This window comes from Zalophus californianus, chromosome 6 (genome assembly GCF_009762305.2).
Source record: "Zalophus californianus isolate mZalCal1 chromosome 6, mZalCal1.pri.v2, whole genome shotgun sequence".
Lineage (NCBI taxonomy): Eukaryota > Metazoa > Chordata > Mammalia > Carnivora > Otariidae > Zalophus > Zalophus californianus.
This window is the reverse complement of record NC_045600.1, coordinates 30,929,182-30,945,066: the sequence shown is the minus strand read 5'-3', so window position 1 is coordinate 30,945,066 and position 15,885 is coordinate 30,929,182. Positions and strand designations below refer to the sequence as shown.

The window sequence follows — 15,885 nt, the reverse complement described above, 5'->3', positions numbered from 1 at the left end:
CTGAGGGTGCCAGGGAAGTACCAGACCCGACTGGGTCCTGGGCTAGTGGATGAGGGGCCTGCAGGGGCAGAGGGCACAGGCGGGGGTCCCCAGCCAGGGGACATCAGGACTTGATGCCTTGCCCTCAAATCACAGGCCGAAGGGATCTTTACAGAAAATAAAAACTAAGAAGTGTATGTTTTTAATACCAGTTTTTAATACCAATGTGTCCTTAGGGAAGAGATTTTCTTTTTTCCTTTTTTATTATGATTTTATTTATTTGACATATAGAGAGAGAGCACAAGTAAGCAGAGCGGCAGGCAGAGGGAGAGGGAGAAGCAGGTCCCTACCACCTGTCAGGACCCTGGGATTGTGACCTGAGCTGAACGCAGATGCTTAACTGACTGAGCCACCCAGGCGTCCCCCTCTTTTCTTTTTTAAAAACCCTCTCTTTTAGGTGTAATACAGATACAGGCTTGAGAGAAGATTAAAAAAAAAATATTCTTTCCTAAACATGCTTTTCATTTTAAGCTCCTATTATGCCAAACCTGTGTTTGGTTTTGATGGGAACGAAAAGTTTGAACCGCACTGGTAATTGTGTTACTTAGAGGCTGCACTCAAAATCAAAAGACAGGCAAGAGGAACCAAGAAATAGTTTAGAAATCCAGGAAGAGGGGTGGGGGGCAGGAAGAGGGAGAGAAAAGCCCTTGTGGGGGAGGCCGCTGCCAGGCTTACCAGTTTTCCTGGGTTTCAAGCCCTCCAAAGTCTCTCATTATGTTTAGGGTAAGTTCTAGCTCCAAACTGAACTGGCCTGCAGGAGGGTCTCGCCGGCTATGTCCTCCCTCCCTCATTGTGCTCCAGGTGCTGGTCCTTCTCCGATCCTCAAACAGGCCTTGAACCTGAACCCTCCGGGTTCCTGCCTGCCCCCCGGGTCTCCATGGCAGCTTCTGCTTCAGTCTGGAATATCAGGCCCCATCTTCCTGTGGCCTGCCCCGATTGTCCATTTAAATGTCACTTTCTTAGCAACCAACCAGTCTAAAGGGGTTACCAGTCACCTTCTATCACCACACTGCTTTTTAATTTCTGAGCCAAGCATTACACCAGCTGATGTTTTGCTGGTTTGTTTATTTATTGCCTGTCTCACCCCTCCTGAGTGAAAATTTAAGTTCTGTAGAGAAGGAACATTGTCTGCCTTCTTCCCTGCTGTATTCCCAGAACTCAGAATAGTCCTTGGCACATAGTAGATGCCCAATAAATATCTGTTGAATGACTAAGCAGCTAGAAGGATGGGTGGATAGACGGATGGGTCCCTGGGTGATACGGAGAGGCATCTTTATCCTACACATCAGAGGGTTCACCACCTACTGCAAGACTCACTATGAGGCCAACCCTAGCCATCAAATTCACCATGGTGCTTCTCTGTCACCAGGGCCCGACAGCACCCTGCATGGGCCCGAGAGACTTGGGGCACCGTGTGGATGGACCCTGGCCAGGCCCTCTTCTGTGATGTAAGCGCTAAGGCACGGGGCAGAGGAAGGTTGGGCAGCACATCTGGAGTAGGGCTGTGGAAGAAAATTTGGGAATCCAGGCTGCCTGGGCTTTAGCCTTGGCCCTGAATTCAGGCAGCATTGGGCCTGTGGGCACAGAAGGCTGAAGTCAAGGAAGACCCATCTGATCCTTCCTCCCTCCTCTCAGGGTCTGGTAATTAAGGCTGGACATCCGCTGGGGCCAGTGGGAAGAGGGGACAAAGAAGTCGTGTCTTCTCCCCAACCTACCACCTGTCAGGCCTGGAGATTTGGACTTTGCATGAACTCTTACATCCCCGCTCTTCCCTGTTATAAGCGCTGTGTGGGGTTCTGGGGGCAAACGGGGACAAAGGCATAGTCCCTGGCCTGGAGGAGCTTCGGTGTGGTCGAGAGAAGAGGTATATAATCCATGATTGCGCTATGAACTCAGGGTAGTAATAGAAGCCCTGAAAGTGCCTCAGGGACTTGGGGGCCGGAGGGCATGTGAGAGAAGTCTTCACAGAGATGACATTTGAGCCACATCTTCATGTATGAAGGGGAAATGCCCCAATCTAGATGGACTGAGTCAGAGGGGCCCTAGGGGCCATGATGTAGGGCCTGTGCAAGGAGACGTGAGAAGTATGGCTTCTTAAATCTGGGAGGCAGGCAGAAGGTGAGGCTGTAGATTTGGGCAGAGACCAGATCACGCCCGGCCTTGTGATTCATGCCAAGGGCAGCACGACACCCGTGATTAGGTGAGCATTTTTGAAGAATCATCCTGATGGCTCTAGGGAAGCTGGATGGGAAGGGAGCAAGATGGGGTGGGAAGGTTACAGCCGTCATCAGAGGGACAGGTAAGGAGAGGCCGCACTACAGCTATGGGGGAAGGGGTGGTTTGCTGAAGCTTTATCGGTGAAATTAATCCAACTTGAAGATGACTTATTAGTTATAGGACATGGCAGGGAGGGGAGACATCTGCTTCCTTTTTGGCCTCCCAGACTGATTTTGGGGTTGGGAGGGGAGCGGTATTGCCCAAATCTAAGAATAGGCAAAGTAGAATGGGGTGTCCACGGAACCATCTGTGCTTAGTGCATGGGAGGATGGCAGTTCTCAATGAAGGTTTGGGGGATGATGGAATTAACCTCATGGTCCTTCCCGCCAGGTTTCCGGGAGGAAAGCTCCCTCTTGGATCAGCCCTCCTATGGCGCCCATTAGCATTTATCAGACCCAGAGGAAGAGTTCTGAGATCTCAGCTGGCAGAATCTTCTCGAGCAGGGAAACCCTCTCCTTTCTCCATCTCACCCTAGAGAGAGTCAACTTTGAGGGGAGGTGGGGTGGGCTGTGTGAGCCTTCTGGCCCCTCATGTGGTCCCCCAAGGAGAGACCGTCTGTACTGTGGCTCCCTCCTTCCTGCCCGGCGAGGCTACTTGTCGATGGCCTTTCAAGGAAGAGGCTGGAATGTGGCTGACTCGGCATTTCCCAGCCCCGCCCGCCCGCCCAGTTGGCAGGGCCCAGACCCCTCTCCAGATGGGGCTCAGTTGGTCTGCTTGGCTTGGCTAGCGCTCCCAGGCTGTCCCGCCTCACCTTCTTTAAAACTGCTTGGGACAGCAGAACAAGGCCCAAGAGCTTGGCCAAAGCAAGTTTTCTTGTGGCGCATGGGGCCGGCTCTCCAGCTGTGTGTTGCAGCCAAGGCCTGGCAGGGGGAGGCTGCAGAAGCAAAACTGAAAGTGTCGAAGGAGAAGGACAGCACCTGTCACCTCTCCATTCCAGAGACAACTCAGCGGGGCCAGTCCAGGGAGGGACCTAGCTCGAGTGGGTTCCCTCATCCCTGGAGGCAGGAGTCAACAGGAGTGGCAACCAAACAGCCCAGAGATGGAGCTGACACCAGTCTTTGGATTTGTTTTTCCAAAATCTGGAATTTGGTATCCTTTGGGTGTGACTTTCCATACCATATCCAAGGACGCTTGGATAACTCTACACACCCAGTGAGCCCTTTTAGTAGAGTGGAACCTTGCCTGTAGGGAGGCCCATGGCACGGATCAGCGATATGAAGTGATATAAGGAACCACCTCTCGCCCTCTGATGTAGGGTCCCCAGCCCTTACCTGGTGAGCAGATTTCAATTCCAACAGTCCTGATCTCCAGCAGGGCTTGTGTGTACATATGTGAGAGAAAGGTTGGAGGTTTGGTGCCAGTGTAAGTAAGCCTAGAGCTAGGAGTGCAGGCTGCCAATGTTTTTAGAGGGTGCTTCTAGAAGGCTGCAAGAGCCGGAGGGATCAGTGGAGTATGGCTCTGAGGTCAGGGGTAAGTTTGGGAGAGTCTAACTGTGATGGAAGGGACTCCACTACTGCTTGAGAGGTTTCTGGAAACTCTGGGGGAGGCCCTTTTGCCCCACCCATCCAGCACTTTCCTGGGAGAATCTCAGCTTCTCCTTAACTAACTGAGGCCTCTCCTGGCTCTTTCGCACACGCATGCCCACTGCCGGTTTGACTAAACCCGGACTCCTGATCCATTTCAGCCTTGACTCGATCTTGTATGAAGCATGGTGCAGACTTAAGGCTGTTGTAAACCCAGAAACCTGGTTTTCAGAGTTTTAGACTAAATGCCTTCAGTAGTTTTCTATTATGTTTTGTTTTGTTGGAAATATTTGTTGGAAACGACCTCCAAACCCCTCCAGCTACCATCCTTTGGTCTCCCCCCATCTTCTTCCAGAAGGCTCACTGTTAAACATTCTTCTGGGTCCGTGGCTGGAGTCTCCTTCCCTCTAGATCAAGCGTTCTTCATCTGAGTCCATGAGCTCGGATGAGGTTTAGGGAGTCCATTAAACCCCAAAAGTCAGCAGAGTGCTATGCGCATATGCAATTTTCCAGAGAAGACCGTGACTTTGTTTAGGTTCTCCAAAGGGTCCATGATCCCTCAAAGCTAAGAAATTCTTGCTTTAAGTGGACTTGGAACTTGGCCAGGGTAAAGCACTGGGTTCCCAAGTAGGACCCTAGCGTTGCCAGTGTCACATGTAGAGCTGGGCTCTGTGGTCAGGGGTGGGGGTGGGATGTGGGTTTCTGGAAGTCAGAGGAGTTCAGAAGCAGGGAGCCCTATGCTAGCTGGGGAGGAAGGAGGAAGAGGGAGGCCCCCGGGGTCCACAGGGCAGGCTGAGGGTGTGGCAGGGTCAAGGGAACCAGAGACACTGCTTGGAGGGACCTCGGAGGACTTTTCCCGGGGAAGTGAGTATCCTCGGAGCCCCCAGGGCCAGGTTAGGCCAGGGGTCATGGCCACAGGACCCTGGGGGAGTGAGGAGGGCAGGACCGAGTGGATAAGGGAGACAGGGCAGGGAGGGAGAGTCAGAAGAAAAGGAAGGAGGAGGGAGCAGGAACAAAATGCTGGTCGCTCTGCATGGGGGGAACCTCCCAGAGGTTGTAAAGTGGGGCGAAGAGCTGCTTCTTGCGCGGACCAGTCCAAAGGAAGGTGGGGGAGCCCCCTCGTTGGAGTCCCTGAGAACCGGGCTGGCGGGAGCCCCAGCAACACGTGTTGGAGGCAGCGGGCCTCTCCTGGCAGGGTGGCTGGGCGGGATGACCTCATCCCTTCCCGGCTGGGCGACTGAGGCTTTATTATTCCAGCCTCTAGGTAGACATGACGCTATGCTGAGCCTAAAGGTTAAAGAGCTGCCTTTGCCCACGGGGCTCCCAGGGCCCCTGGCGGGAGGGGCCCAGGGGGAGAGCACTCCGTGGGACCGCTGGAGCGCCTCCCTTGGGGCTCTTCCTGGCTCTCCTCCACAGCCGGGGTGGGGGCCCCTCACATTTAGGGGAACACAGGCAGGCAGGGTGCTTGAGAGGGAGCTGGCCACCCTCCTTCCTGGGCCGTGGACATCTTGATAGAGAATTCTCCGCTGCTCACCCGGTTTACCCTGCAGGCTTGAGAGTGAATGTTGTGGGTAAAACAGAGGGAGCGCTAAAACACCAAAATACCACGAGCTGGCAGAAACAAAAATCTGAGTTCCACAACAAATAGCTCCACGTCTGTTCCAAAGACCTTCGGAGCCTGTCTTCCATGACAGACTAGGCAGATCCCCAAAGAGCCAGGGGCGGATGGTCCCTCACACCTTCCCTGGGTACTCCGCACATTAAACCTGTCAGGATGACATCCCACTGGCAGACGGAGTAATTGTGCTGTCTGGGAATCAGCCCAGGATGCCCAGGGGGTCCTGCCCAGGACTGCAATCCAGTTAATTAGGAATGGGCATTTAGCAGGGATGCCTGGCTTTTTGGGGTAATGAAACTTCTTTTCCCCTAAACGTTGAGGTCACTTGAGGGTGGGAAAGGGAAAGAGTTTGCTGGCTCGTTTATAAGGGTGGGGTCAGAGATGATTCCCCTCCCTTCTGGAAAACTCCGCAAACCCCAGGGAAGAACCCCGAGGTTTTGGCAAGTGCCTTGGATATTTTTCTTGCCAGATACAGTTTCAGAATGTGCTGGCAGCCCAGAACCCCTGGTCCGGGATCCCTGTGTGGAAGTGAGCCCCTCCACCTCCACTTCTGATGCATGGCAGTGCTGTAGTTTAACCCAGGGCCCTACAGACTGCTTGAAGGTGTTGGCCTCCCAACCTCAGCCTTACTCCCCCCTACAAAGGGAAAGGTGCCCAGGATTTTGAACACAAGGGCCTGGGCCACATTTACTCCGTGCCAAGCCCTGAGGGCAGGAGCCAGAGTCACCCCCTCTGGAGCAGACCAGTCATTGGCTCTAAAAGTTTTACGTATTAGCTAGCACCCTGAATGGGTTTGTGGGGGGTGGGGGAGATAGAGTGTAAGTAAATAAAATGGGTGGGTAGGGCGTACGTACAGCTACACATAAAAACATTGGTCTTGCCACTTTATGTCCTGTGTAGACAGGACTGTATTAGACGTGTGGTCATCACTGTGCCCCTTGAGCCCAGGAAGCCTTCTTGGTTGCTCTAGTCTGGTACTCCTAAGCAAAATCCCCAGGGGTTCTAGTATACCTGTGGTTTCCTAGGTCCATCCCAGACCTCCAGTCTTAAAACCTCTGCATGGAGAGACGCACCCACAGTAGGTCTGGGACTTGCCAGTTTCAGAACCTCTGTTTGTGTCCACCAATCGAGAGCCTTCTTCTCTTGATTCCTACCATCCTTGGTGCCTGACAGGGACAGACCATGGTAACTTCACACGGAATCGTCACTGCCTGATGTCAGGGTATTTGGCTCTGTCTCGCCAGGACATTGAGCAGTTTGAGGCCAGGGCCACTCATCCCAGAACCTGGCCTGGTGTTGGGTGTGTGCATGTGCTCAGAGCACGCTTTCCCATAGTACCGTTCGTTGAGTGTTCATGTTCCCGGGCCAACAGCAGCTTGTCCTGCAGAGAACACCAGGCCAGGAAGACAGCTTGGATCCCAGCTGTGGTTTACTCAGGTGAATTAAATCTAGCCAATATATCCGGAGCACCCATCGTGTACAAGAACACTCCTGGCTATGGCAGAGGGTGAGACAGGCTCATGTAACAAGGCGGGGGGGGGGGGGGGGGGGTGGCCCACTCAGGGACCCTGGAGAAATAAACTCTCCAGTCTTGAGGGTCAAGCAGGAGAGGATGGTTCAATCCTGCTGCCGGCTGTGTGGGGCCAGGAGGTCTTTGGCTCAGAAGAGCCATTTCTCCCTGGCTGCCAGCAGCACAGCACGAGGACCCTGGCATCTGACCTTGGGGGAGAGACTTGGCGGCAGGGTGGATGGTCCCTGCAGGATCCTGAGTGGGGCTCTCCGGGGCGGGCGGGGGGTCTGCCTGTGGCCCAGGTTTTCAGAACCGGACCCCAGCCACACCCTGGAGGAGCGCGTGGTGCACTGGTACTTCAGCCAGCTGGATAGCAATAGCAGCAATGACATCAACAAGCGGGAGATGAAGCCCTTCAAGCGCTACGTGAAGAAAAAAGCCAAGCCCAAGAAGTGTGCCCGGCGTTTCACTGACTACTGTGACCTGAACAAGGACAAGGTCATCTCACTGCCCGAGCTGAAGGGCTGCCTGGGTGTCAGCAAAGAAGGTGAGTGCTCGCACCTGTGCTCCTGGCCCTCCAGGACGTGGCTCATCCGGGGAACAGGGACCACGGCCTCCCCCCTGTAGAGGGGACCCCGGGTACTCATGTGTTCAACTACTTACCGAGAATGTGTTATGCTCTACACGGGATGCCTGGTGCAGTGAAGGAGTTGACAGGTAAAATCCCTGTCCTTCCACAGTCTACCAAGGAGACAGATATGGAAGTATTTACAGACACTGTGCTAAGTGCTGTAGGAGTGCCTCAGGATAGGCCAGGCCACAGTGATGAGTAGACCCACACATGTAATGGCTCAACACAGGACAAGTCTGTTCATCTTGCCCATGCAATAGTTCAGCGGGATTCCAGGTCATGGTGTGTGTGTGCGTGCGTGTGTGTGTGTGTGTGTGCGTAGGGGGACGAATAGGAATGGAGATTGCTCTGTGCAGTCTCTCTGAGATCTTGGCTGAGAATGGTTCGTCATCTTTTATTATGTGGCTTCAAGGTCACCCTGGGGGTCATTTCCATTCCCAGTTGGCCAGATGGAGTCAAGCATGGAGTAGTGCATGTGGGGGAGTTTTATGGGCCAGTCTTGCAGGGACAAACATCACCTCTCCTATTTCCCGGGCTGGAAGGGCCACCAGGCCACACTGCACAGTAGGGAAGGCTGGGAGCCCAGGTCAGAGGAGAACATGGATTCTGGTGGAAACCTAATCATCTCTGTCATGATAGAACAAGTGTGGGGTATTGTAGGAACATGTGTAGGGGCACTTAAATTAGCTCAGGGACAGACAGCCTTGGAAGAACTTGGTGCAGGAAGTGATGTCTAAACCAACCATGGCCCACGGGCTCCATCTAGTCCGTGGCCTATTTTTGTATGGCTTGTGAGCTAAGGGTGCTTTTTATATTTTTAAAGGGATGTAATTTTCAACAAAGAACAAATGACAGACTGTGCATGGCCCAGAAAGCCTAAAATATCTACTACCTAGTCCCTGACAGAGAAGTTTGCCAAGCCCTAGTCTAAACCAATACCTGAGGAATGGGTAGGAGATGGCCAAGCCAAGGTGTCAGGGGTGGGAGGGGTGTTCTCGGCTATGGCAATTGAAGCATGAAGGTGTAGCGGCGAGGGAACAGTAGTAGAGGAACTGAAAGATGTTAGTGGGACTGAAATGTGTATTTGAAGGTGGCAAGAGCTGGGTGGGGGAGTGACGGGGGGCAAGGGGAGAGTCTCAACTTCATAGGGGTAGCAGAGGGCTGTCATAGAGGTTCAGGCAGAGAAATGATTGGATTGGTTTTGCTTTAAAAAGTCATTCTGGCTGCAGTGCAGGAAATGGAAACAACCAGTGTGGTTTGGACATGTCAGGTTGGATGCACCTGAAGGATGGGTGGTTCTCTAGTGCAGGTGAAGGGTCTGGGATGGTGATACCAATTTATGTGAAGTGGAAGCTTTGAAAAAGCTGAGATTGCCCAGGGAGGAAACATAAGGGCTTTTCCTGGTGCTAACCCTCAGTAGGCACTGAACCCAATGGGTAGCACAGGAAGCGGATGAATGACCACTAGGGACCCTGTCTGGGACCTGCCCTCTCCATGGCTGGTTCTGGCCCCGGCTCTGGAGCTGTGACCCTGGGTGAGTGAGCTCATTGCTCTGGCCACTCCTGTCTGGTTGAGGACGCCTCAGTGCATTCCCCCAGGATGCAGTGCAATGTCATGACTCAAACCCTGCCCTCTGCCCACAGACTAGCTCCTTCACCATAGACAAACCACGCAGCCATTCTGGCTTTCGGTCTCTTCATCTGTACAATGGGAGCAACCAGGGTATCGACCTCATAGGATTGTTGTGCTGATTCAGCGGGACAGTGAGTGAAACATTTATCCAGAGCCTGAGACGGTGGACCTGGATAGAAGTTCAACGTTACTGTTCTTCTTAAGATTATTGCCTGAGGCAGCAGCACCCACAACCTGAGGCTCAGTCTTCCTGGCCCACCCTCCCCCTGCCCAGCGCCGTGCCTGGCACCATCGTGTATTTCCCAGGGCACAGGCAGAGGACCAGTCCTGGAGAGAGACCACCCAGTGTTGGTGTAGAGCCCAGGCCCACCCAGGAGCTCATAAGGACCGAGGAGGGTCGGACCCACGGGGGTCTGTAATGACTCTGCCCTCAGTCCCCTCTGGTCTATGCAGCACACAGATGCCAAGGGGAGGCCAAGCATGGTGACCTCTTGTCAAGAGCTCTGGGACGGCTCTTGACCCCGGAACACACTGCCTGTTTCGAAGTGTGGCTGGGGCGCCTGTGTCCGTGTGCATGTCTCTGCGTGTGTCTGTGCACAAGCGTGTTTGTGCGTGTCCCCGCGGGCATGCTTGTGGGTGTAGGCAAGTGTTTGTGTGCACATCTGCGCGTGCACCTGTCTCTGCATGTGTGTGCATGGTCTGTGCGTGGGCGTGTACGTGTGCATGTCTGTACACGTGTCTCTCTGGGTTGATGCATGTGCATATCTGTGTGTGTGTGTGCAGGCACATCTGTGTGTGCATGTGTCCTCAGGCCGTTTTGCAGTCGAGGTGTCTAGGTGAGCCTAGAGAGGAATAGCACTTTGCTCGAGGTCAGAGGTCACATGGGAGGTAGCATCACTGCTGGCACTTGGACCCAGCCTCAGAATTTCCAGGCCAGAACGCTGTCCCCTCCATGAGAAGGACTTCAGAGTGTTCGAAGTTGGTCCCTTGTGTGAACAGGCCAGTCTTGCTTGCCTGAGGAAGGCCAAGGGAGACAAGACCAGTGGTGAGTCCGGAGAAATGGGGGAGCAGACCCAGCTTGGGGGGGTGTGAACGGGCGTAGAGGCTGCTGGGAGCAGGGAGCCACCAGCAAACTCAGGGGGGAGACCCATAGTTTCTAAGCAGGCTGTGCCTGCAGGAGAAAGGACCATTAGTGAGAGGCACGGGGGGCGGGGGGGGGCGGGCTGCGGGTAAGAACAGAGGCTCTGAAGTCAGACAAACCTGGCTTTTAATCCCAGCCCTGGCACTCGCTAGCCCTGTAATCCTCGGCAAGTCATCTAAACTCTCTGAGCCTCAGTTTCCTTGCCTGCAAAATGGAGATGATAGTATCTACCTCATAGGCTTGGTGTGAAGATTTAACAAGATGGTGCATGTGAGGAACTTAGCCCAGTACCCTGGTTCGGGGTGAACGCGCAAAAGAAATTGGTAGTAGTAGAGGAGCACGCCCACGGGCTGAAGGCAGCTTCCCTGGGGTCCTCTGCTCTGGGGAGCGGCAGAAAAGCCACTTGGGTAGAAGGTTATGTGGGGCCTGAGTCCAGGCATTGGTCATCTGGTGTCATGCGGTGCCCTCTGGTGGGCTGAGAGGGGCTTGCAGACCAGGTGGGGGCTCAAGGGGGCTGGGGGAGCACATGCAGTTTAGGAACAAGTGTCCCTTTGGGTCTCTGGGACCACATTTTCTGGAAGTGCCTTGTGAACACAGGTATTTTTACTAAGCAGACTGCTCACTGGGGAGCTGAGCTGTCTGCAGGGCATGAAGGGGTCAGACATTCTGAGGGCCGGACCTTCTTTCTTAGCTGCTCCTCCCCAGTTAATAAAACATCTTCGTCAGGATGATGGTCACCATCCTGTAAGGCAGGCAGCCTGGAGACTAGTTCCTCCATTTGTGAAACATCTCAGCCCTCCCTTGGCCTTGCCCGAGGATGCCGCCTGCCCTGGGTTCAGGCTCCCACGCCCCCCCACCCCCCGTCCCCCGCACCCCCTAAGAGCGTGGTGCTGGGAGGACAGAGCCAGGCCTGAGTTCACTTCACACATAAAAGCTATGCCATCTCCCAAGTCTCAGTCCCCCAATCATAACACAGGGACAATTGGATCATTTTGTAACTATCATATAAAGTTGCCCCGTGGGGTAAATGACGGGATTTTGGTAAAGGATTAGTGCCCTGAGCCTCCCCAAGTGAGGGCTGGATCCTACTGGGCGTGCATTTCCTTTCCCGAGTCTCGGCTTGGCGGGCGGCATGACTAAGGTGCCTCTCTCTCTCTCCCTGTGTCTGAATCTTTCTGCCCAACACTGAGAGAAGCCGCCGCTGGACGGAGCAGATGAATGAAGGGATTCTGTCACTGCCCACCTGCCGGCCCCCGAACCCATCATTCTCTTCCCAGGCTTGTTTCCTCATCTGTAAAATCAGACATATCAGTATCTGCCCCGCTCCCACCCCCCAAACTGGGTTCTGTCGCTCTCAGGTCTTAGGAGTGTGACTGGGAGAGGGGGGCGTTGAGCTGTGGGTTCGCGTGACCCATGGGTGGGCGTGGGTTCCTGCAGCACTTCATGCCCTTCAAAGCCCTTCCTCCACTTCATGGATTCAGTCAGTCCCCGAGGCAGGCCTGTGAGAGGCAGGGTAGAGGCAGCAAAGCTGTGGCCCCGATTCCCATTCTGTAGACTGACCCAGCGGGGTTAAGGTACGTGCACAAAGTCACGCGGCCTCCAGGGGTCACGCAGAGCTGGCCCGGCTCTTGGTCCACCGGCCTCTCAGCTCCCACTCCTCCTCGAGGAACCCTGGGCCCTGCAAGAGCCTCCAAGACCCATCAGCACCCTCTGGGGCAGAGTGGGTATTAGCAGGGGGAGACTTGGGCCTTTTTAACTCACTCAGTTGCTCAAGCCTCAGTTTCTGGATTTGTTAGGTGAAGGGGCGAGAGCAGATCGTCACTAAGATTCCCTCCCCGCCTGATGTTCTGTGACTTGGAGAACCAGGACCCAAGAAGGTTATGCAAATGTCCATCAGCATCAAAGCCCTTCTTAGCTAATAGCTGAGGGGATTTCAGAGAGGCACCCCAGTGAGGGCCTGGCTCATGGAAAGGGACTTTGTTTAAAGGTGCTGGCCAGCGGTGGCTTCACCCAGGCAGCCCAGGGCCACCAACATCCACAGAACAGGCAGCACAACCTCTGGCTCTCTCCTGAATCCATTCTTCATTCTGGGGGCTGGAGGAGATAGACACCCAGTAAGCTCCACCAGTCCTCTGGGTCAAGGCCCCTTGAGTGTCATATGTTGCTCTTTGTTGCAGGTGGTAGTCTTGGCAGCATCCCCCAGGGAAAATGAGCAGGCCCAAACCCGTTCAGTAGGATGCCTTTCTGGGGTCCCCTCCGTGGGCCCCCTAAATGCAGCGTTGGTAGTCCAGCGGGAGTGGAGGAGTTGGCCAAGTTCCCTAGGCTCCCATTTTCCATTTTTGTTTGCGGAGGACACGAGGGAAAGATTGGTTCATGCTACGAGGATCCTGCGGTCCCCACGTACAAAGCCACGCTTGCCTTTCCCCGGTTGACGGTTGACAGGCTAGCGGCTGGGAGTGGTATGGTTTATACGGGCTGCGCCCTGCCCGCCCCCTGCCCCCAGCCGTGCTGCCTCCACAAGGCCTCCTTTTCTGGAATGCCAGACTTGTCTCAGGGGCCACTGTGGTGCGCCATGGGGGCAAAAGGATGGACTGGGGAAACACGGGCTTCTCTGCAAGTCGAGGCTCCCCGTGTCCTGCCCAGCCCATGTCTAACAGGCTGCCCTTGTGAGGTAAATGGATGTGCGCGGTGGGGCTTCTCATAAACCCACCTCTGACTTCTTGCTTCTGCTTTCCCTTCTCAGCAGGACGCCTCGTCTAAGGAGCGGAAAACCAAAGGGCAGGTGGGGAGACCAGGGAGGCAGGATGGACCACCCAACACCTAACCTTCACCAGCTCCCCCGGCCCGGCCACATCCCGTGTAACATAAGTGGTGCCCACCGTGTTTGCACTTTTGATAACTCTCATTTGCATGTTTTCTTTTTGGTTTCATTTTTAAACACCAGTATCTCATACCACAGAGGGAAAAGGAAAGGGAAAAAGACTGTTTATTCTCTATCTTATTGTAAGTTTTTGGATCTGCTACTGACAACTTTGAGGGGTTTTTTTTTTGGTGGGGGGTGGGTGGGTGGGTGTTTGTTGCTGGGACTGAGAAGAAAGAGATTTATATACTGTACATAAATATATATGTAAATTGTATAGTTCTTTTGTACAGGTGTTGGCATTTTGCTGTTTGTTTATTCCTCCCCCCAACCCCACCCTCGTTGTGGGGGCTCTGGACACACAGCCCAGCTTTCTAGAACCCAGGACTGTATCCCTAGCCCACCTGGATCCCATTTGGAGACGGACCGCGGTGTGCACGAAGACAGGAGCCCTCCGATTGTATTGTAGACCCCACTGGTTCTTTTCTGGCGGGAGGAGGGTCCTGCCCTTGCTTTAGCTGTCAGAGCCGGCGGGTCACTGGGCGTTTGGTCTTCCCAAAGGAGGCTGGGTTGAGGGACAGTTGGGAGTTGCCCCCAGAGGGAGGGCAGCAGCCAGCACAGGCACCAGTTCCCCCACGCCCATGTGGTCCTGCTCTCTGGACCTCAGGCGGCCCAGGATGCGTCCGTGAGTATGCCAGGATCCTCGTGACCCACTGAGCAAATGATTCTCGGACGATTTGCATTAGGTCATTTGAAAGATTTTCACCCTTGCTTAGCATCTACTCTGTAAAGCACGAGAAGGGAGGCAAAGAAGAAAAAGATACAGTGGGGCCTTCTATTTAGCAGATGTTTGATGTTTAAGCAGTGGAGGGAAGAGGACAGAGGCCAGCACTGATGAGTGCGGTGCCAGCCCCCTGCAAATGCACAAGCGAGGCTTCCCGAGACTGGCCCTCTCAGCCGCAGGGTCAGCCTGGGTCTTCATCTCCACTCTGTATCTCCCCTGCCATCCTGCCCTCAGTGGTGATGACAAGCCTGAGGGAGGAGTTCGGCTGGTCATCTTGTTGGTAACTCAGTGGTTTCTTTGTTTTTCAACCCAATACTGAGGTTCTTCCTGTTCCCTCAAATGCTCCTAAGGGCCTCTAGGCTTGAGGCCAATTTCAGAGCAAAACTGATTCTGGGCCTTCTCCTTCTACCCGCTGTAGAAGTGTAGGGCTAATAACCCAGCTAGGGGGAAATCCGGGCCTCACCTTCCACAGACATGTTACTGGGATTCCACTGCAGGCTGCCCAGCCTTCCTCTGCCCGGGTGGCCCATTCAGACAGCCGTCAGACAGAGGACAACAAGTGACACTTAGCCTCTCTTCCCATGAGCGGCCGTGGCAGCAACGAAGGAGGACAAGTGACCCAGGACCGGTGCCCCTATCAGATTGCTCTTGGAAATCCGGCCTCATCTCGTATCCCACGTAGCATTCCCGTAAGTGCACCCACCTCAGCAGACTGTGTATCCCATTTCGGGTCTGGAAGGCGTTGGCACCATAAGCACGGGCCCACTCGAGGCCCTGCTCGGGGAGTGCCAGGGGCAGAGTTGGGGGGCGGGCACGGCCTCCTCAGGACATGCTCTGGCGGGGCCTTGGACTAGAGAAGGTTCTTGAGCAAGTCCTAGAGGCTGTCTCAGGGGTGACTAAGACATGCCAACATGGTAAGGAGGAAAGGGAGCCCCCCACCCGCCATTGGCCTGGACCGGATGACCCAGCGGGCTAGAGTTAGATGGACCTTCCAGAAGGCCCCGGCCCCTTTCCCTGGCCTGGAAGGAGCATGAAAACACAGAGAGGGCGCCCCCCTGTGGAAATTCAGAATCCCCCCTCCACAACCCTGGCATCTTCTCTCTCACACACGGGTAGGCTATGTTGTGTGGCTTTCCTTTGTGAGGATGGAGGGAGATATTTGTAGCTTGTTTTATAAAAAATAAAAATGGGTAAACCTTGGTAGCTGTTGCCTCTTTCTTTGGGTGGCTGCTTCTGATGGAAAGGTTTCTTTTTCTTAAAAGTTGGGTGGTTTTCCCTGGTGCTCTGATTCTAGGAAGTCCGAGCTATCAGACTAGAAGGGAACCCTGAAGTGGCTGAGAGGTGTCCCTACGCTTTGCTGCGAGGATATTGATCCCTTTGGTCCTCACCTACCATGTTTGTGCATCTTGGTACAGCTGCCGCCCCCCCTGCAAACCATTACTGGAAGGTCGGCAATGTTGCAGGCCGTGCTATGGGGGCAGGGCGGGAGGGGGGGGGAGCCTGCTCCGTGGCTTCAGGCTGGTGGGGGTGGGCACATCGGCCATAATCCCCATCCCAGGACCCGAGGTGGGAAACAGCTGTAGATAGGGTGCAGAGCCCCAAAGGGGTTCATGCCATCTCTGGGGTATTCAGGTTGAGGCTGCTCGTCTGGTTCACATTGCTGGGGGGCTGCAGGGTGGGGATTGGCAGCTGAGGGGAGGCTCTAGATGTTCTCGGGTGTTGCTGGCATCTCTTCCTTTCACCCCCTCCCCACACAAAGGGGCCAGCTGTCCCTGGAAGTGGCTTCCCCAACGCCCTCTGAGGACTTCCTCCAGATTTCCTTTGCCACCCTCCGCCCCTCTGTCCTTTGCGGAGAACAGAAGGTAATTCC

At 54.5% G+C, this 15,885-nt stretch overlaps 1 protein-coding gene across 3 annotated transcripts in view; it reads left to right on the top strand.

Annotated features, from left to right (window-relative positions):
• Positions 1-15,215, top strand: part of SMOC1 (SPARC related modular calcium binding 1) — a 152,650-nt gene extending 137,435 nt beyond the window's left edge. For 2 of the 3 annotated variants that reach the window (XM_027570983.2, XM_027570981.2), the window contains exons 11-12: positions 7,270-7,514; positions 13,115-15,215. In XM_027570983.2, the coding sequence (XP_027426784.1) occupies positions 7,270-7,514; positions 13,115-13,131 (262 nt within the window). In that variant the 3' untranslated portion in view covers positions 13,132-15,215. The remainder of the gene's footprint in view (positions 1-7,269; positions 7,515-13,114) is intronic. The other variant, XM_027570982.2, reaches the window with a different exon arrangement.
• Positions 15,216-15,885: the final 670 nt, after the last annotated feature.